Source organism: Podarcis gaigeae, assembly GCF_964106915.1.
Source record: "Podarcis gaigeae genome assembly, chromosome: Z".
In the NCBI taxonomy this organism is placed as follows: domain Eukaryota; kingdom Metazoa; phylum Chordata; class Lepidosauria; order Squamata; family Lacertidae; genus Podarcis; species Podarcis gaigeae.
Window position 1 is genome coordinate 49,033,966 of NC_139691.1, and position 22,310 is coordinate 49,056,275.

Genomic DNA, 22,310 nt, shown 5'->3' on the forward strand with positions numbered 1-22,310 from the left:
AATGAGAATAGAAGAAATGGATTGGGAACAACATTAGGTACCTTAAAAGGAATGTACCTTAGAAGAAAAACATGTCCTACAGGCCATGTATTCTATCATATATGAGGTTTTGCTGTTTCAAAAGACATGGAGATGGACCAACTGCAATGAGCGTCCTACATAAACCCTTGTGCCCAGGGTCCTAGAGCCCTTTCCTCCTCCTGGCTTTGTGAGGGTGCGCTATGTGAGGCTGTCAGAGCCTTAGCACCGCCTTCCCGACACCAGGTAAACCTTACGCTGAAGGAATGGGTTTCCCAAAACCCAAAAACTGACTGTGCAGGCAGTTTTAATCTGCACCAAAATCCCTATTTTTCCTTAGCTAAAATGCATAAACTTGAGCCTTGAGCAAATCCATAACAAGAACAAAGCTCTCTCCCTTATCAGTCCGTGGCGGCAATGAGTGACCTTGCCAAGTTCCAGTACACCAGGGATGATCCGTGTGTGCCTTATCTTATGTGCTGACCACAAAGATGTGCAGACCCACGTCTGGGAATAACGCCAGAGTGTGTTCTCGGAAATGGTGACTTCTGCCTCCAAGATAAGTATAAGAACAGGAATATCCTTTTATGGTCAGGAGTGCAGGAAGGAAATCCCTTTTATGGTTAAGAGTGCCGGAGCAGGAACATCTGTCAGGTCAACCTGCGTGTACAAGCTGATGTGCCTGGGGAAGGGGGACAGGTGCCTGCAGGATATATATACTGCATGAAACTTGTCATTTCTTTGGAGTTGCTGTGGACTTGATCACGCAAGTGCCTTCTGCTATCTGGAGAGCAGAATAAACTCTTTCTTTGAACCAACTCGGTGTCATTTGACTTCCTTCCTCCTGTCCCGGAGCAACGCAGACCCAATCGGTGAACTCCAATAAGGCTACAATGCTTATACTACATTTTTTCAATTTGCCTTGAGAAAGTCTTTAAACCTCTTTTGTTGACCACCAGCATTACACTTTCCATGTTCAAGTTCAGAATATAGTAGTCGCTTTGGAAGACAATAATCAGGCATCCGAACAACATGACCAGTCCAACGAAGCTGATGTTGAAGAATCATTGCTTCTTGTGGATCCAGAATTGGCCTCCACAGTCACCTACAGACAGATCATGTTCATGGAAGACAATTTTACTAAGAGTGATCATCAAAGAAGAAGAAGAAACCTTATGCAATTGCATGTTTGCACACGTGTGGGGTGGAGGTGGGAGGAATAAAAAAATGGAAAGTGGGTTTCCTCTGCTCTCCATTTATTTATTTACTCCCCTCCCTCCTGGCAACACAAAAGCAGGAAGTCCTTTCTGCACTGCCTCCAAAAACCCAAGTTGCTCTCTAGCCCTGGCTTTTGAATGGCTGCTGCCCCCAGCTGAAACTTGCTTGGAAGTGCAGCTAGTGGAAAAAATATACTGGGATTTATTTTTTTAACCTCTGAGTTAAAAAATAAAAACAAACCCTGTGCCCACACTGCATCTCCCTCATGTCTATTTATTCCCTGACCTTTGATATCTATTCAACCAACTACTTCTACAGGTTTTGTTTTAGAGAAAGCATGCTAATTTAAAAATCATCTGTATATAATAAAACTCTTAACAATATTTTGTAGATAAGTAAGAATTTATATGATTTAGACCTCTAAGTTATAGCAGTTGCCCGGACATTACCCGAAGTGACATAAAATTGAGAAGATCCATAACTGAGAAAATGAAGGGGGGCGGGGCGCAAGGGGTCTGGGATGACGCCGAAGCCCTCGCACTGTCCAGCTTTGGGAAGGAGTGAAGGGCTCTAGGACCCTTCCAGAGCCAGGGAGCTTCCATCCCACAGCCAGTGTGTTAACAGCTTTCCTTCACAGGGTGCTGAGCTGAGGTAGAGCAAAATTGAGAAGAATTGAAAATATTCATTTGAGGGTGCCTTGTTAAAATTACCTTGTTAAAATTACCAAAGTCCGGTCATTTTATCCATATCCGTCTTTGGGAGCAGGGAGCAAGGGTTCTGGGATGCTGCTTTTGAGTTAAAAGAATTAAACTGTTGTCCTGTTATTTAAGTCTCTTTCCTCCCTTCTCCCCTGCATCTGTCTGTTTCTCCTTCATGTCTATTAGGAGACTTTCTCTCATCTTTGCCTTCGATATCTGTGCTACAGGTTTTAGAGTTTTAGGAAAGGTGTGATACTTTAAGCAATATCTGAATATAGCTGAAGAATCTTGTTAAACAGGTTAAAACATTAGCAGGGTTGGGGTAAATTCAGCAGTTTAAAGTATATAAAGATATGATGAGGAGGAAGGAGAACAAAACCTATAGAGTAATCAGAATATGCAGCCATCGTGGGTAAATATATAGAACCATGGAAGTGTGGGGGGAAGGAAGTCAATGATCATGATTGCATGGGCAAAAATGTTCCTCTTTAACCAGATCTTTGGCTGATTGATATCCAATGCCCTTTTAAAATGTGTTTGGGGAGGGTGGGTTTATTGGGTTGCTTTATTTTGTGTTTTTATATTTTGGGTTTGTGTTGTAACTACCCTGAGACCTTGCAGGTATAGGGCAGTATACAGATTTTAACAACAACAACAATGGAAGCCTGGTTCGTCACTGTGAGAACAAGATGCTGGACAAGATCGGTCCTTTGACCTTGTCCAGCATGACACTTCTAATGATGGGAAGACCATTGAAGGCTTTGCAGGGTAAGAAATTTGGGCAGGAAGTCGGTTTAGGAGGGATTTCCAGATTAACAAGAGAGATGATGAATGCAATGCCATGTTGGTCCTTCCCCCTCCCCCCATTTTTTTCTTGTTTCTTAAAGAGTAGTTTAAACTGCATCTCAGCACTCACGAATGCAGCATCGCTCTCATTATGTCATTTTAGATTAAAATTGAACTCCCAATCCACCTCCATCAAAAGCATCACCTGCTTTTCACCTTCTATCATGTCAGCTGCGAAATTAACACAAAGGGGACAGCAAAAAAGCAGGATGCCGTGGAGACAACAGGTAGGCTCACAACTTGAATCCGCGCCTTTGTTCTCCCCACCTCCCACCCAAGCAGTCTGTGTTTGGTAGATCCAGGAAGTATGAGGTGTGTCAGAAAGGAGTTGTCCTATCCATTCCATGGACCACCACCACCATTGTCAAGTGCCCGTCTCTTTGTTTCAGTTTCACATACTACTGGATACCTGCCCTCCTGTTCCTCACCTGTCTTTCTAGTGTGCAGGTGGTTAGCTTAAAACTGGGCCATGTATTCTAGGCATTGGGAAAAGCAAAATGTGAAATGATTCTTAGAAATAGCTGTGTTTTGCCAAGCAAAAATGTGTTAGTTACCCTATTATTGCCTCCCCTCACCTTACAAGATGACATTTTTTGACAGAGCGTCTCACCAAAGACTATGTAAGCATAGCAGTCACGGGATAAGAGGAGAGGTCGTCCTGTGTATCAGGAACCAATCACGAAACAGCAAACATAGAGGGGGAATAGTTCATGTAGAAAGTGGAGTCCCCCCACAGACAGATACTTTCCAAGCATTCATAAATGATCCAGTTAGAGGTGAACAGTGAGGTAACCAAGTTTGCTGATGACACCCAGTTGTTGAGGGTGATTAAAACAAACAGAGATCTCAAGGAGCTCAAAAAGGACCCTCTCCAAGCTAAGTGAATGGGTGATGAAAGGGCAAATGCAATTTCATTTTAGCAAATTAAAAGAAGGGGGGGAAATGGGTTTGTTTCCAGTAACATATAAGTGATTCCCAAAGCAAGTTCATGATCATGATTCCACCTACATGCTAAAAAGGATGCTTACACAGCTGTGTGCATTGCTGTCTCTGCAGTTGGGTTTACTTGGCTGCCTTTGCTGAAGGATGGCCGGATCATCACCTCTGAGCAGCACCTGCCTGTTTCAGCCAATCTGCCAGCAGGCTACCTGAGTGTCGGGGATTCTGAGGCTCGAAAGGTAGGGAGACCTAATAAGTGAATCTGAGGGCGTGGACTGTATTTTACCTGTGCTGATATGCTGTGTGTCTTCCATGCACCTAAGAAGGTACACCAAATGAGCTTGCAAATGATGCGGTGTGCAATTCATCATCTGAGGACATCACTATTCCTTTTTAAAGCAAGATTCAAACTCCCTGTGTCCTGCTCATTAGGATCCCATCCCCTCAGTCACTCCCCCCCAATCAACTGACAATTTGCGCAAGCAGTATGCATTAGGTAAAGCCAAGGCAAAAACTTAATTTGCATAATTATTCTGACCAGAAATCATTCAGACTTCTTAACTGCAGGATTAGGGGTGCTGGGTTTTTGTTGTTGTTCAAAACGCACGTTATAACATGATGGTCCAAGTCAGGGGCACCTCAGTCATTAATACAATTTGATGTCTGTCTTTGTGAATGGATCTGCAGTGGAGGAGCTCACTGGGAGGTTCAGTCATTGCAACAACCGGGACTCTAAACTTGTAGCAGTAGTAGCAGTATGAATAATATTGTAGTGCCAAGTTACCGTATTTTTCGCCCTATAGGACACACCTTTTCCCCTCCAAAAATGAAGGGGAAATGTGTGTGCGTCCTATGGGGTGAATGCAGACTTTCGCTGAAGCCTGGAGAGCAAGAGGGGTCGGGACGCACCGACCCCTCTTGCTCTCCAGGCTTCGCGCACCTCTACGCAAGCTGTGGGAGCCCGGCTCCCGGCTCCCACGGCTTGCAGAGAGTTGCCTGCATGCTGAAGCCTGGGCGCACTGAGCTCAGTGCGTCCAGGCTTCACACAGCTCTCCGCAAGCCACGGGAGCCTGGCACCAGGCTCCCACGGCTTGCGGAGAGCTGCCTGTTCTGGGGGCTGGGGTCGGGGGAAGCTCGGGCTTCCCCAGCCCTGCGCCTGGGGGGAAAATAATTTTTTTCCTTTTATTTCCCCCCCCCAAAAAAAAAAACTAGGTGTGCCTTATGGGACGGTGCGTCCTATAGGGCAAAAAATACGGTACTCACTTAGCAGTATGCTGGCAAAATGCTTTGCACCAGCCAGGAGAACTGGCTTGCCCCCACTATTGAGGGGGCTGACATTTGATGTCATGCATCATGTCACAGAACGCACTGATGTAGCACACATCATGTTGTGCAACACACTGATGTGGTATGCCACATCGCCGCTCAATATTGACGGGGCCTGGCGCCCTCCTAGGAACATCGGGTGGCGGGGAGGGAGTGCTTCAGCCCTCCCTAGCTGGCACAGCTGGTGCCCGCTGACAATAATTTCGCAAGAGAATCAATGAGCAGGTTGCTAATAACTTCGTGATGCAATAGACAGCAGAATCTGTCATGCAACAAGTGCAGCAGTTACATTGGAGCCCACTGTTGCATAGTATTAAAACTCGCCCATCTGCTAGCACTAACAAGGAGATGGATGGATACAAGCAAACAAACAGGAGGCTCGTCTCAGCTCCCCTAGGTCCTACCCCTTTTGTGGGAAACTGCAATCTCTGAAGAGGCCAGCCCTCCGGCCTGAAGAGTGAATGCAGTAATTCTGTACCCCATGGACTACCCACAGATTTTTGGATCCAAAATCTACTGAAAAAGATTGAGATACCAACTACAGTTTGAGGATTGCGTCAAATTCTCCCCACCACCAACACTTTCTTTCAATCTTCTTTCTGAATTTTGTGAATGAAAATGACTTATTTCTACTTTTTCATGCCGGGCTGAGCAAAGCTGCCTTGCGAGGTGAACTGAACCTCTTTAGCCAAATTCAAACGTGACACTTTCTCCTCTTCTCTCTCCCGCCCTCACTATTCTTGCAGCCAAGTATTGATGTTAAATGGGTTGATGGGGCAAAGGCTCTCTTCAAGATCAAGCTCCATTTGGAGTCAACCATTTACACCCAAGTAAGTGCAACTCAGCCTTTGCTTGATGGGTTCTTTTTTTAAAAAAAATAATAATAATGAAGGATCCATAACCATTCTAAGGGTAACTATTGAAAATGAAGTCACATTTTTTCCATCTTATAAGGCTTGGGTGGGAAAATTTCACATTTGGCCCTTGGGGTGCTCTGGAGGCACAGCTCCACCTCTCCTCCACAGGCCATGCCCCTTCCCTCAGCCTTGGCAGGAACGACAACAATAGTTCCTCTTGTCTGCCTGCCTAGAGAGATGTATGCCATCTTGTGTGCTTAGGAGCCTCCAAACCTTTGTGAGGCTGGACTGCATTCCATCTGCATAGCCTTCTCTGCATTCCTTCAGGGTGGTTTAATCATATTAGTCCATTTCTGTAGACCAATAAAATGCCAAGTACACTGTAGTCGGTTGGAGGCAGTCATGCATCTGTGCACCAGTTGCTGGGAATCACAGGTGGGCAGGGTACTTTTGGGTTTCCCATAGTCATCTTGGCTGGCCAAGATGTTATGAGATGTTTCCTTCAAAGCATAGGATCATAGGAACCTGAGTCACTGGTCTATCTAGCTCAATGCTGTCTACTCTGACTGACAGTGGCTTCCTAGGGTTTCAGCAGGGGACATTCCCAGTCCTCCCTGGAGATGCCACTGGGGATTAAACCCAGAGGCCTTCTACAGGCAAAGCACATGCTCTACCATTGAACTATGGCCCTTCCTCTGCAGAGGAACACAGGAAGCTCCCTTATACTGAGTCACAAGATTCGCCCATCTAGGTCTGTGCCATCCACACTGGCTGGCAGTGGCTTTTCAGAGTTTCAGGCAGGGGACATTCTCAGCCCTACCTAGAGATGTCACTGGGGATTGAACCCGGTACCTTTGGCATGCAAGGCGGATGCTCTACTACTGAGCCACGGCCCTTCCCTTGGGCAATTGCCACTTTGAGGTGGCATGGGGGGTGCCACTGTGTGCCCCGTAGGCTCTGTCAAGAACCATCTGCCATGTCTGAAGGCTGCTGGTCTTGGGTGAAAATCAGTGGGATGAATAAGGCACAAGAGAAGGCTGTGAACTGAGCTTCTCTGTTCCTTTCAGGATCTCCACCTCCATAAATTCTTCCAGTATTGCCAGATGATTCAAGCAGGTGCCAAAGAAGTCCCAGGAGAACTTGTTAAATATCTCAAGGTGAGCTGGAACGGTTCCTCTGCCCCGTCCATGAGCACCCAACACTAATGGGGTCCCCCTCCTGCAGAATGTGGATGTGCGCTTCAATCTGGGTTCTAGCTTATCGTTGATTTTAATTATTTTTGATTTTTTTAAATAGTCCAGCTCTTTTTTCCTGGCAATTTCATTTTTTCCCATATACCGCTTTGTGGTTTGTTTGTTTGTTTGTTTGTTTGTTTGCTTGCTTGCTTGCTTGCTTGCTTGCTTGTTCACTGTCAAGTGGTACATAACTTTTGTGAAATAATTTTTTTTTTTTCTGGGGGATATTTCTATTTTTTTATATATATATAATATTTTTTATTAGTTTTATGAAATACAGAAAAAAGAATAAAGAACATATTATGAAAGTAAAAAAGGAAAGTTACAAATTTTTCTTACTCTTTTTTCCAAATCTGTTGGACTTCCCCACGTCCTCCCAACCCTGCATTCTCTGTAATACATAACGTCTGCAATTTGTTAACTTGTTTCAATACTCATTGTATCTTCCTTTTTATCATGTTACCCAATTTCAAATAAATTATGGCCCAAATCATGTACGTTTTCATTTTAACACAATAAAGTTGTTTCATTATTCTATCTCTGACTCCTTGTACCTTAATTTGCATTTCTTTAATTTAACATTACTGAAGCTAGAATTTCCAAGAAGGTGCGTTTTTTAACATTCATACAACTTATAATGTTTTTCCAAATAGTCTTTAAATTTTCTCCAATCCTCCTCGAATGTTTCTTCTCCCAAGTCTCGGATTCTGCCAGTCATTTCGGCCAGTTCCATGTAGTCCATCAACTGCGTGTGCCATTCCTCCAGTGTGGGTAAATCTTGTGTCTTCCAGTATTTTGCAATCAGGATCCTTGCTGCTGTAGTAGCATACATAAAAAAGGTTCTGTCCTTCTTAAGCACTCTCTGATCCACCATGCCGAGGAGGAAGGCCTCTGGTTTCTTAGGTAGGGTAAATCTAAATACCTTTTTTAGTTCATTATGAATCATTTCCCAAAAGGCCTTCACTTTCGGGCAGGTCCACCAGAGGTGAAAAAATGTCCCTTCCGCCTCTTTGCATTTCCAGCATTTATTATCAGACAGGTGATATATCTTAGCAAGCTTGACTGGGGTCATGTACCACCGGTATATCATTTTCATAATGTTTTCCTTCAAGGCACTACATGCCGTAAATTTCATTCCGGTGTTCCATAACCTTTCCCAGTCTTCAAACATAATGTTATGCCCCAAATCCTGTGCCCACTTTATCATGGCGGATTTGACTGTCTCATCCTGAGTATTCCATTTAAGCAGCAGGTTATACATTCTCGAAAGTAGTTTACTTTTTGGTTCTAACAATTCTGTCTCTAGTTTCAATTTTTCCACCTGGAATCCAACCTTCTTGTCTACTTTAAAGACCTCTTGAATTTGTGCATAATGCAACCAATCTCGCACCTTGTTTTTTAGTTTTTCCAAGCTCTGCAACCTCCAATTGTCTCCAATCTTTTCAATGATTTCCTCATATTTAGGCCAATTGGCTTCCATATTAGGTCTCTTACGTGCCTTGGCCTCCACCGGTGAGAGCCACCTCGGAGTCTTACTCTCCAATAAGTCTTTATATTTTGTCCAGACCATTAAAATTGCTCTCCTGACAATGTGGTTTTTAAACAGTTTATGCACTTTGACCTTGTCATACCACAAATATGCGATAACACCCAAAGGCGTTATCAAAATAAAAATAAAGTATCTATTTTATTATATTCATTTGCCCAGGCTTTCTCTGGCCCCTTATTACTGTACTCTGCCACTGCTGAATTTCTGTTTTTATCTGTTTTCATAATACTAGTTTTACTGGTTTATTGATGTTGTGAACCTGTGTGTATGACACTGGCTTTCATGTTGTGTCTTTGTATACTGCCTAGAGGATTTAAAATACAAATTTTACAATTTACAAATGCTTTTAAAATAAACGTGTGTGTTTCAGTGCCTACATGCCATGGATATCCAAGTGATGATACAGTTTCTGCCCGTGGTCCTTACACAACTCTTTAGAGTCCTCACCACCCGGACACAAGAAGAAGAAATTGCTGTCAACTGTACCATGTAAGTTTTTGGTGATAGTATACTGTTTGTCATAGAGCAGTGAAGCCATAATCCCAAGCTTTGAGAAACCCACATTGTTAGAGTCTGCAGCAGAGTCAGTGGGTGGGGCTTGCTGCCTTTCACGTCTCCCTTGAATGCAACCCCATGGATTGGCAACCGATGGAGACATTTTTGTGGTGGGGGTGGGAGGAGCCAAAAAGGCATCTTGGCTGATGGAGGTGGTCTTGTTGCCTCACCTTTCCCCCAGGAGAGAACTTGGGAGTGTACTTACCCAATAAGTAGGTGGAGCTGCTTTTCCACAAGGAACATGCAGAAGCGGCCCTCCTTCGCAGATCCTGCCTCACATTCAAACTTGCTGTTCTTCCTCAGGGTTCTCCTCCATATTGTGTCCAGATGCCATGAGGAAGGCCTTGACCATTACTTGAGGGCTTTCATAAAGGTAAGTGCTGGCTGCGGTTCTTAGGTTCTTATAAGAGGATTAAACAAATTTGTGGAGGAGAGCACCATCAATGACTGCTCTCTGCCTCCACAGTTGGGAGCAGTAGTGCTTCTGAAAGACAGTTCCTGGAAGACACAGAAGCAGAGAGGGCTCTTGTGCTCAAGTTCTGCTTTTGGGTTTCCCATTGGGGCATCTGGGTGGCCACTATGAGAATAGGATGCTGGACTGGTTGGAATGCAGTCCATTCTTAGGTTGTGTGTTCTGCCCCACCACCCTCTCCTTTGTGACTGGGGAACCCTCTCTGATGATGTGTGACACACACTCTTTTTCAGTATTGCTTTCGGCCCGAGAAGCCTGTTGTGCCTCACTCAAAGACTACACACGAAATCTTGGCTGTCGCGATGGCAACAATTTTGAAGCAGTCAGCAGATTTCTTGGCCATCAATAAGATGCTGAAGGTGAGACAAGACAAGACAGGATTTTATTTGCACCCACTCAGTGGAAGCTGGTTCATTAGTGTGAACGGGACATTGCCCCACTAACCTCAGCCTGAGGGGGCACTGGCTGTTAGCTCCCTCTCCCTTAGTGTTGCCACTGTAGAACTCTGCAGAGCAGAGGCAGTTTTATGGTGGCACAACTGGTGTGGTCACACTGCAGGCGCGCCAAAATATTGCTATAGAAGGGAGCATAAGAGGTGGGGGAGCACTGAATTTTGGCATTGCACAGGGCTCTGCTGAGATTTGAGAGCTCAAAGGCCGCCAAGGTGCAGAGAGGAAGTGGAGGAGGAGAATGGCAAAATCAGAATGGGTTAGCTCTGCTTTTCACTGGCTTTGGCGCAACCTACTGTTGGCCTCCCTGCCTTCCACCCTACCAGCTCCAATGGGCACATCCTGCCAGTGTAACAGCTAAGGCCAGTCTGGCCAAGGGTGCTGGGCTTGATCATGAAAGATGCATCCCAGCACTCATTGTGTGGCCATTGCCAATCCAGATTCTTCCAGGCGGAGAATCACTGTGATTTGCTCTTGCTTAGTGAATATATCTCTGTGTTTCTCCTGGTTTATTCCAGTATTCGTGGTTTTTCTTTGAAGCTCTGGCCAAGTCAATGGCTATGTACCTCCTGGATGAGAACAAGATTAAGGTAAAGACAAAAGCAGCCGCTTCAGGGCTAACAGGAGGTGCTCAGCAAACGTAGTGCAATTATGCTTCCTCTGGCTCCACATCACAAATCTTGCTCCCAACATAAATGACAACTAGAAATATTGGGGAGAGGTGCGACTTTAGTTCCATTATTTTTAGGGCTGCAGCATCTCATCTTTAAATCAGGTAGATTAATCAGTTAATGCTTTGGATCAACTAGAAAGGTGTCTCCCACTTTAATATAGATAGATGATAGATGATAGATTAGATAGATAGATAGATAGATAGATAGATAGATAGATAGATATAGATGATAGATGATAGATAGATAGATAGATGATAGATATAGATGATAGATAGATGATAGATAGATAGAGATAGATGATAGATAGATAGATAGATAGATAGATAGATAGATAGATAGATGATAGATAGATAGATAGATAGATAGAGATAGATAGATAAATAGATATAGATAGATAGATAGATGATAGATAGATAGATAGATAGATAGATAGATAGATGATAGATAGATAGATGATAGATGATAGATAGATAGATAGATATAAATACAGATATATATAAAACCAAGTATATATAAATGGAAGTCATTCTGTGGGAAGTGTCATGCACACTGAGTCAGATCATGGCTCCATCTTGCTCAGTATTGCGCACACTGACTGGCAGCCGTACCTGAAGAGGAAGGAGGTTGAGCCTGGAGTATGCAAAGCAGTTGCTCTAATGCCTTCTAAGGCAAAAGCTGCTAAGACGTATCCCTGCAGCATTGAAGGAAGGATTCTTACTGCTTCAGGACTACCGTTTTAACCTATATGCCAGAGCTGAGGAACCCGTTGCCCTTCAGATGTTGCTGGACTCCAGTCCCATCAGCCCCTACCAGCATCTCCAGTGGTTAGGGATAATGGGAACGGCAGTCCAGCAACATCCTGAGGGCCACAGGCTCCTCACCCTGCCTTACAAAAATTGATTTGGTCCACTTTATTGACGGGTACAGCTCATGGTTATTATATTTGTTCAGGATTGCCCCAATATTACACCATGGTAAAAAGGAGGGGAGTGCTAATTAAAATTTCAAAATATTTTACAAACAAACTTAAAAACAAAGCAGCCTGGGAAAACCAAAAACACAAAAGAACCAATTTTGAAAAAGTGGATACTATTGGTGAGAGTCAGTAGTGGTGTATTGGTTAGAGCATTGGGCTGGGACCTGGGAGACCAGGGGTCAAATCCCTAACTCAGACATTAAGTTAATTGGCTGACCTTGGGCCAATCACTCGCTCCCAACCTAACCTACCTCACAGGGCTGTTGTGAGGAAGAAATGGGGAGGAGGAGAACTGTGTATGCTGCCTTGAGCTCTTTGGAGGAAAGGGGGGGGGGATAAATGCAGTAAGTTGTGCCGCTTCAGCTCCCCAGGGTCCAGCGGTTCCCAGAGTCCTACAACCACGCCTTGCACTCTCTGCTCCTCGCCATCATCCCTCACGTGAACATTCGCTACAGTGAGATTACAGAGGAGTCCAGAAATGTCAATTTCAGCTTGGCCAACTTCCTGAAGGTTGGTAGTTTCTTTTGCTCTTTCCGTCCCCCTCAAATCCATACACACACACACACACACACACACACACACACACACACACTATGAAAACAAGAACTAAGAATAACATCTTTGACCATGTCTGAGGTGCAATCAAATGTGGAATACTGTGTTCAGCTTTTGGGCATCCCTGCTCATAAAAAAGAAAATGGTTGTAGCAGACTAAATTCTACTCAAGTGAAGACTCATTGAAATTAATCAGCCTAAGTTAGTTATGGTCATTAGTTTCAATGGGTCTGCAGTAATTATTGTTGGATATGAACCAGAAATTTTTGAATTGGAAAAGGTGCAGAAAAAGGGCAACCCAAACTGATGAAAGGGTTCAAACAAGTTCCTTATGGAGAGAAACTCTAAGCCTTGGGGGTTTTAGTTTGTGGGGAGCAATTCATGAAGGAGTCAGGGATCAGCTTTGCCCAGGCTTGGAATCTGGGGTCTTTTTAGAGGAGGAGCAAAGGGAACAGGATCATGTAACAGAGGCCCACAACACCAGTAACCCCTGAGTAGTTGTCAGAAGTACCCCCCCCCCCCATTCCAGCAACTGGTCTCTGCACCAGTTCCCTGGGTCCTTGGCTTGCTGTTGAGCACCACACCCACCCACCCACTCCAGGGACTCGAGAGAGACTGTGTGCCAAGCAGGATCTTCAGGGCATGCAAAACTAGCCTCACATGAGTCTAGTTGGAAGGAGAGGAAGCACATGTAATAACCTCCTGGGCCCAGCTGAAGGCCCAGGAAGGGGTGGATCCTCTAGATCTCACATATCTGAATGGAATAACTGCTGAAGCAATAGCTCGTTTAGAGTTCCACAGTGTAGCCTTTCCTTAATAGCCAGGGTATGTGTGACAGATGTGTATTAAATTATGGCCAGGGCTGTAGCGAGGGGGTGGTGAGGTGGGCCCCCGCCAGGGGTTCAGGCAATGCGGGGGGGGCGGCCAAAATTGGCTAAAAATATCTCCATATTGATTATCGATTATTGCCTCATAAGAAAGTTTTTAAATGAGGGTGAATTGAGTGGGTGCGGGGGGGGGGGGTGTTGGAGGAGAGGCAGAAAGAAGAGCCAATTTGTCTGTGGCTAGGGGGAGCAATCTGGACGGTTCTGCCAGGGGCATAAGATCGCCTAGCTAGAACTCGAGTCTTGCAGCAACACTTAATGTTGAGTTTGGGGGCAGTCAGGGCAGGCAGAAGAAAGCAACTGTGCGTTGCTTTGCAAAACATTTGCAAAGGATACTGAGAAGCTGCATAGGACGACAATATGATAAAGGGTCTGGAAGCCAAGCCTTATGAAGAATTTTTAAGGGAGTTGGGGATGTTTAGCTTGGTGAAGAAAAGACAGAGAGGCAATAGGATAGCCATCTTCCCAACCACTTCCAAAGGTGGTCCTGTAGGGCAGGAAATGCCAGGCCCCCTGCTTCCTCTGTCCTTGAAGGGTGCAGGTAAAGGGCCTATGGGCGGCTAGTAGATTCGCCTGTTTGAATCTAGCAGCTCATTATCCTCACTCCCAAGATTTAAGCCCCACAGATAGAAGTTCCAAGATGCTCCAGGGAGCTTTTTTCAGGGTGTACTGTGAAATAGGTTGGAAGCCATTTTCCTGCAGACTGTGACAGAGCACATTCTTTTATTTTATTTTATTTTATTTTTATCTTCTGCAGCGATGCTTGACATTCATGGACCGGGGATTTATTTTCAACTTGATCAATGACTACATTTCTGGATTCAGCCCCAAAGACCCAAAGGTAACATGGCCAGACTTGTGGAGGCAAGAAGATGATTAGTGTCACAGATTAGTGTGCATTAATACTATGTTTGTGGTTTTTTATTTTTTTCCTCCTCCGCATCTAGCTGTTGCTGGAATACAAGTTTGAATTCCTGCAGACAATCTGTAACCATGAGCACTACATTCCATTAAATTTGCCAATGACCTTTGCCAAACCGAAACTTCAGAGAGGCCAAGGTAAGTCCTCAGCTGAGTGGCTTAAAAGGCTGATATTTAGTTACTATTGATCCATCATAACTTTTGTGCATTCTGCAACTCCTAAGCACTCAGGGAGGGGGCAGACATCATTTTAACACTTCCATCACAGGAAGGCTTCAAACACTAAAAATAATATTGTGGTTCTTTAAAAGACTATCACAATTATTACAGCATGAACATCTGTGGGCTACAGTCCTCTTCGTCAAAAGCAAAGCATGGAATTAACTCCAAAACACAGTCTTACTAACCCTAATACCAACTAACCTTTTGAAACCCACTAAAACCCTTTGCCGCACCTCACATTCCTAAAGAGATTAGAATGTATAGACACTTGCACACTCAACTCATTTGCAAAAGTTTCCTTCATTGCGATGTACAGAAACATGGTCCTCGGTGCATCAGAAGCGGTTCAGTCATGCTGGCCACATGACCCAGAAAGCTGTCTGGAGAAATGCCAGGTCCTTCGGCCTGAAAAGCAAGATGAGTGCCACAACCCCATAGTCACCTTTGACGGGCTTAACCATCCAGGGGTCCTTTACCTTTACAGAAACACAAGGCATTGCCTGCCTGTTTTTCACCAGAAAGCTCTGAGGCACCTGAGCTGATCCACAGGCCTGTAGATCTCATTTTGAGGTTGCTTCTTCAAGGTCCTTTGGGATTCAGCTTACTTCAAAAACCTCCTGTGTCCATTTGTGTTGCACGGTATATATACCGTGTTAATTGAAAACTGACTATATATATTATTGATTCCTTTTTGTTTCCCTTTTACACATTAATTAGATTTCTTTTCCATGGTTCTGGAACGGTTCACTTCAGTAGGTACGTCTGGGGTAGGGCTGGGTTTGGGAGATCCCTACTGGGAAGCTTCATGACAAATCAACTGCAACTTCAAATCAGCTGGTACATTCTGTACCCGGTAAATTTTTTGACAAACACTGCCATGCAGCCAATGCTTCTTAAACTGTTTGTTTTTTGCACCCAGCTTGTTTTTCGCACCCAATGCATTTCAGTTAAAAGCATGCAGGATTGATTCTTAAGCCAACTAACTCAGTTTCTGACAACTGCTTTCTGCTTTTGCTGAATCCAAGATAATGCTGAGCTGGCCCATCTGGGGCAGCAAGTTTCCCCTCTCTGTAAACGGCACCCTGTAGAGCTTCAGGATTTCAGGGTTATGAGGGTGCATATCTAGGTCACTGTCGGGTGGCTCTTAACAAAAGCACAGCAACATTAACTTTAGTGGACTAACTTCTGTGTTCCAAAAGAGTTGCCATAAACATCCAAACTGCTCATGGATCACCATGCAACTTTTATCCTTGACCTCAGGCCTTGGCCATAGAGGTTGGATTAGACACAGGGTTGTATGCTCCAGTTCGCTCTTGCTCAGGAGATAATGATTAATAATAATAATAATAATAATAATAATAATAATAATAATTAATTTATTTAGTAAATTAATAAATTATTTAATTAATTATTTATACCCTGCCCACTCTGGGTGGCTTCCAACAAAAGATTAAAAATACATTAAAACATCAGTCATTAGAAACTTCCCTGAACAGGGCTGCCTTCAGATGACTTCTAAATGTCATATAGTTGTTTATTTCTTTGACATACGATGGGAGGGCATTCCACAGGGCGGGTGCCACTACCGAGAAGTATTCAGGAAGAAGGAATGGACAGAACTGCATAAGGCAGATTCAACATGACGGGGAAGGACATTGTCTCAGTAGTGGTGTTTCTGGCACTGGAAGTCAGGTTCCGAGGTCTTGCGAGGCACCAGGTGGCCCTGGTCAAGTACTGTGAAACCAATATTGTAATATGGACTTCAAACTGGTTTTGGACAGTATATCGTCCAGCCCTAATCATTGCCACCAGGCACAAATAAACCTGAGCAGTAGAGAAATAAAACTAAAAGAGGAAAGTTAGGATAAACATATGTTCTTAAGAGGCTCTTAATGGTTATTAATGTTGCTGCCTTTCTAATGGCCCAAGGGAGGGCATTCCTGATGCCGGCTGCTCTCTTCAAGAAGGCCGGCTTCCAGATAATTCACTGAAATCCACTTGTCATGAAACAACTAGCAGGATCTCCTCAGATGATCTTCAAGACCTCCCACAGGAGGCAGGGATGTCATTAAAAGGGGATTAGACAATTAATGGAAGACAAGGCTATGAATGGTTAATAGCCATGATGTCTATGCTCTGCCTCCACACTGGGAGGCAGTGATGCTTCTGAAGACCAGTTGCTGGAAACCACAGAAGCTGCTCTTGTGCTCGAATCCTTTTTGCAGGTTTTCCCACTGGGGCACCTGGTTGGCCACTATGAGAACACGGTTGTTGTTAATTACTATTTACTTACTTACTTACTTACTTACTTACTTACCTACTGCCCTTCAACTCAAGATTCCAGGGCGGATTACAACATTTGACCACTGTGAGAATCGGATGCTGGACTTGATGGGTTATTATCCTGATTGAGCAGGCTATTCTTAATTTTTTAAGTTCTCATGTTCCTACCATGCCAACTCATGGTGCTGTCTCCATCACCCACTCACCTTCACTTGACTTGCTAACTTCCTAGGCCCCTTCATCTTTCTTTGGGCCTTTCTGCCTGTCATAACGAGATCCGCACAAACTAGCCAACAACAGCCAGAGTCCTTCTGCTTGCCTTATTCCCCTGTGTGACCCACATGGCAGCTCAGCCCGTTGCCTTGAGAGGCTGCATTGCCATCGCTGCCACCCAAGCCCTTAACGCACTGCAGTCACAGAAAGTGAAACATGGCCCTTATTTATCATTTCCACGGCAGATGCAAACCTTGAATACAGCTTGTCTGATGAATATTGCCGCCACCACTACTTAGTGGGCTTGCTCTTGAGAGAGACGTCTATGGCTCTGCATGACAACTACGACATCAGATCCATGGCCATCAGCATCTTGAAGAGCCTTCTGATAAAACATGCTTTTGACAACAGATACCAGCATAAGGTATAGTGATATTGAGTAATGGTGTTGGGAAAACTCAGGCCCTCAAGGCTTCTCTCTCCAGCCCTCAAAACTCTCTCCAGGCTACACTCCTCACTGGTGCTGCTTCTCATGCTCCTTGAGTGTTTTTGCCAGGCTGGGAAGTGTCCTTGGGCTACGATTATGTCTCTTGCTTGCCTGAATGAAGGGGTGTGTGAGCGTGTGTGTTTAGAAACTAGCCACTGGCACAAAGGAAACATTTGCCTCTGTGGCTGTGCCCACGTTGGCTTTTGGTTTCTGCCCACTCCTAGCATGTGGCCCTTGAAAGGTTTCCAGGAAGGGAATGTGATCCTAGGGCCAAAAAAGGATCCCCATGCCTGGTGAAGCCAGCTCTATTTTGTCCGCTGCAGAAGCTGCCTCTGAACCCTTTTTAGTGCATAACCAGGTTCTTGGTCGCATTTGTGAGAAGCGAAGAGGAAAGGAGTTTTCTTGGGAGGCAGAGACCTGGCCTGGCTTCCACTATCAGGCATCATATCCACTTTCCCTGCCTCTAGGTCAGGGGTCAGCAAGGTTTACCTTGCCTGGGCCAGTTCATTGCAGCAGAGATCCCTCTGTGGGCCAGATCACACACATGCGTGATTTCTGACATCTGCATCCACACAGATGTGATTTCCGACGCCGCGGAAGTGAGTCCCTGCACCGCACTTTGCCAGTTTAGCACAGCGCACGGGGACTTGCTGAGTGGGCAACTCGGTTCAGGGGCGGCTCATGGGCCGGTTAAATGACCCCCGGCCAACAGGCCTTAGGTTGCCGACCACTGCTCTAGGTGTCCCAGGTTCCATCGCTGGGGAAAAACAAGGTCTGATGGAGGCTGCCTGTCACCAGAGCATAACTCCTGTACTCAAAAGTTACACTAGCTACCAGGCCAAGTTTAAGGTTCTTTTATTAATTTACAAGGCCTTGACAGTCTGGGTCCAGGATGCTTCAAGGACTGCTTAATTCATAATATCCCTGCCTGAGGCTTTTGGGGGAGTCACTGTTAATGGTCCCCCATGGCTCAGATGCCCAGTTGAGCAGTCAAGTCCCTGGTGAAAATGGACTTGGGGTCAGCACTGAATTAAAGTTTGTCCCCAACTGCAACCCTGACTGAAAATCAGCTCTACTCAGGAACTCCGAGGCAGTTTTGGGGTAGCACAACCATTGTGGTTGGGCTGGGTGCCCCCCTACAGGGGTGTAAGAGACTGGTGGGCACTGAATTTTAGCATCACACAGAGTGCCACTGAAATTTGAGAGCCCAAAGTCAACCCCTGCTTATTTCTTTACAAAGTGGAGCATGTGGTTAGCCCTGAATTTAAATTCAGCACCAAGTGGGGTCCTACTTTTGGCAGGAATTTTCAGTTCAACTGCAAAAAAAAAAATCCTTCCTTTGCAGTCCCAGCTTAAATTCAGGCCAGGTCTGCAAAGGAAAAACAGATTTCTCTTTTGAAGTTTGAATCACCTGATGTTATGCCATATGAGGTGATCAGTGCCGCCCCCCTGCCCGCTTGATGGTGCCAAGCCAGGAGAAGCCTCTTTACAATCCTTGTGGAATTGACTAGAGTTGTCAAGCGTGCTCAAATCGCCCACTTGATTGCACTCCCAGATATGAACTTCTTATTGTTTCATAAGGCTCTTGGGCTTATGTTTTCTCTCTAGACAGGACCCAGCAGCTTTCATTGCAAGTGCTGACAGTGTCACTTTCAGCTTTTCCAGTCCTCACCAGCTGGGGCTTCACCCACTGGTAGCCCATGTTGCTGGCAAATGTGGGACCAGGCATAGGACTGGCTTCCCACACTGAGTCCCAGGAAGGCATGGTGGTGGTAGGAAATTTCCAGGGAATGGGGGAAACCTTGGGGGTGGGGAATCACACTTCCCATGCTAGCAATGTGTTAGGGTTGAAAATCTTTCAGGCGCTGCTGTCTGTTCTGTAGAGAAAGCCGACCATGGCAAACTACCCAAGATTGTCTTTGCAAGAAGATTTGCAGCCTTGAGTATCTGGGGAGCTTAACCCCTTCCTACTCCGGAGTCCAGGGGTATATAGAGCTGCTTCTTGACCACTTGGAGCACGTTTATCTTCTCCCCGGTTCCAGCTTCAGAAGCAATTGCTACCAGGACTGTCCATCATCAAACCCTCAGTCGCTGCTGTCATGATCTCCCTTGAGGGCTGTCTGGCTTCCTCCAGTTCTGCACGTACCAAATTCAGTGTCCTGCATAGAAATTGGACTCGTGGGAAACCTTTTTCTGGTTTCTTTTTAGAAGTTGGGCTCATGGGAACCTGCTTTTATTTTCCTTCAAGAAAAAAGCTTATTCCCAGGTCTTGCAGTTGCAGAGTTAGTATTGGAAAATGCAAACACCCCCAAAGCGTTTTCTTTCTTTCTCTTTCTTTCTTTACATACATTTTTGTATTGAGTTTCCACTTAAGAACACAGTTTCCCTAATAAAAGGCAATTCAGTGTTCTCACTAGTATATTCATCTTTATACACAATTTCCCCTAATTTATGCATTTTTGTAAACACTGCTTGTTTGGAGAACCACATTGAGAAATTCAAATAAGTGCAAATTCTGAAGGACAGCCATACTTCAATTTGCATATTGTTTTGAGAAGTGCAGCTTTGGTAGATCTGCCTTTGGATGTGAGCTGAATTGGACGTCTCCCGCATTTTAATTCCCCACCCTACCTTGCTGATACATTTTTTAAAACCTGCATGTCAGATGACAAGACCCATTGAAACACCAGGCAAAAACAGTCCTGTATAAGCAGCCCTTTGGCTCTCAACTATCTGTGGCCTTTTAGAAGTGTGTGTGATGTTTATGATGTATTTCTTCCTCCCCCACCCCTTGGTTTTAATGTCTCTGTGGTGGGGAGGGGTGTTTGCTGCCTGGTTGTAAGTCGCTTTGGGTTTCGCTGGGCAAGATCATAGAATCAAAGGAATGTGGACCTGGAAAGTACCCCCAAGGGCCATCTAGTCCAACCCCCTTGCAATGCAAGAATCACAGCTAATGATGGTGAAGGGATAAAATAAATAAATGAATACAACTACAGGTGGAGACACTTCTCCCCAAACCTCCATTCCCACCAGCCGGGTAGCTTAGTCAGTAGAGCATGAGACTCTTAATCTCAGGGTCCTGGATCCATGCCCCATATTGGACAAAAATATTATTGCATTTGCAAGGATTGGATTAGATGACCCTTGCAGTCCCTTCCAGCTCTCTTATTCTATGATTCTGTGGTCCCACTCCTGTATCTAAGCTGCTCATGGCTTGGCTCCATCAATAAAGTGACTAACAAATGTTATAAATAAATAAAACAAGGAAATATACGTCACAGCTAGCTTGGCCCTTAGTTATCGTTTCTCTCTTGCAGAACCAGCAGGCCAAAATAGCTCTGCTGTACTTGCCCTTGGCTGGACTTCTTCTGGAGAACATCCAGCGGCTGGCCGGCCGGGACACCCTGTACTCTGGCAGCACCATGTCAAATTCTGTGAGTAATTTTGTAGTAAAAATGACTTGCATTTCCCTCAAGCTAATGGAGAATGTCTGTTTTTAGCTCTGTTTACAAACAGTACAGTTGCTTTGTAAGGGTGCATGAGAAGGCCAGTGGTGAACATGCTTTCCTGCAAGAACCTCCTTGAATGACCTTCCCCTATAGAGGTTGCACATCCATGGTGGGAGTGCTCGTGGATCTGGCAGGGCTGCAGCCACCCTTCATGCTCCTGCTGAGTGCAAAGTTCTGCAAGTTATTTCTAAGTGCATGTGGGAGTCTCTTTGAGACCAGGAACCCTTCATTACAGAAGGGCTAGGGTTCAGTGGCTTTGCCTGCAGAAGGTCCCAGGCTGGCATTTCCCAAGCAGGGCTGGTGTTTGTCCCCTGCCTGAAACCCAGGAGAGCCACTGCCAGTCAGCGTAGACCAATGGTCTGACTCAGTGCTAGGCTGTGTTATCAGGGTTCCCACTGGCAAGGAGGTGTCTAGAAACCCCGTTCAGACCTTTCCTATTCAACATGGAAGGTCAGAGGGTGGAGCGGTTGTAGCCGACGTTCCTGGGGATAGTGGAGGAGTGGCAGTTGCATGTGACTCTGGCCCCTGTACTCATGTGGCCCTTCTGTCTTCAGGCACAACTTCTGAACAGGGCTTGAGAGCCAAGCAAATGTCATCCAGAGCAGCATGAGCAAGAAACTGGGCTCAGAGTGGAGCTATTACACTAACAACAGCTGTGTTATTCAGAATTGCTTGGGGCTATGCACTCCAGCTCTGCCAATTTACAAGAGAAATAGAAGCAGCCCAAAAAGCTCTTGGGTTAAAAGTTGTTGTTGTTGTCAAAACAACATAGGAAGAGTTCACTTTATCATCTTCCAGCACCAGCAATGTGGGAAGTGTGCACATTAATTGGAAGGGAGGCAGAACATCAGAAGAGCTGTGCTGGCCATCTGGCCCATCATGCTGCAGTGACCTAGTTCCCTTTGGGAAGGTTAAAGGCAGAGGCAAAAGCCTTCTTCTGCTCTTATCACTCAGCACCAGTCAGTCTGTGGGGTTTCCATTTCTCTGTCATGACTAATAACCCAAGATTGATGGGGTGGCGGGTTTTCTTTTGACTCCCTTCATGCTTTGGACTTGAACATGAGCCAACATCTCCTCCTCCTCCAAAACCTTTCCATCTTTTCATTTCCCCACCAGGCATCCAGAGATGAGTTTATGTGCAATTTCACATTGCCTTCCAACAGGTCAAGCCTAATCGTCGACAAAGATTCACGTAAGCAAGAGAGTCTGTGGCAGTCATCCTGGGGATATAGAATTACATTTTTGTCCACCAGAGGAGGCTCCTGAGTTTGGGAAAAGGGACTGGTGTACATTGCTGTAGATACGAGCATTGGCTTCCAGATGTCAAATCCCACTTATGCTGTACATCCAGTGAATGGTCTTGAACAGCTTAAGTACTCGGCCATGCTTGGTCAGTGGCCACAGAATACTGAGTGCTTGCAAGG

General features: G+C 45.2%; 2 protein-coding genes across 5 annotated transcripts in view; one reads left to right on the forward strand and one right to left on the reverse strand.

The window, feature by feature from the left end:
• KLHL13 (kelch like family member 13) overlaps nt 1-22,310 on the reverse strand; it is a 570,056-nt gene that overhangs the window by 278,307 nt on the left and 269,439 nt on the right. The window lies entirely within an intron of this gene.
• DOCK11 (dedicator of cytokinesis 11) overlaps nt 1-22,310 on the forward strand; it is a 176,124-nt gene that overhangs the window by 112,516 nt on the left and 41,298 nt on the right. For all 4 annotated transcript variants that reach the window (XM_083722672.1, XM_083722673.1, XM_083722674.1 and 1 more), the window contains exons 20-33: nt 2,884-3,007; nt 3,837-3,958; nt 5,792-5,875; nt 6,970-7,059; nt 9,057-9,175; nt 9,545-9,614; nt 9,947-10,072; nt 10,681-10,752; nt 12,176-12,322; nt 14,009-14,092; nt 14,199-14,310; nt 17,136-17,314; nt 20,695-20,811; nt 22,003-22,078. In XM_083722672.1, coding sequence (XP_083578798.1) covers nt 2,884-3,007; nt 3,837-3,958; nt 5,792-5,875; nt 6,970-7,059; nt 9,057-9,175; nt 9,545-9,614; nt 9,947-10,072; nt 10,681-10,752; nt 12,176-12,322; nt 14,009-14,092; nt 14,199-14,310; nt 17,136-17,314; nt 20,695-20,811; nt 22,003-22,078 — 1,522 coding nt within the window. The remainder of the gene's footprint in view (nt 1-2,883; nt 3,008-3,836; nt 3,959-5,791; nt 5,876-6,969; nt 7,060-9,056; nt 9,176-9,544; nt 9,615-9,946; nt 10,073-10,680; nt 10,753-12,175; nt 12,323-14,008; nt 14,093-14,198; nt 14,311-17,135; nt 17,315-20,694; nt 20,812-22,002; nt 22,079-22,310) is intronic.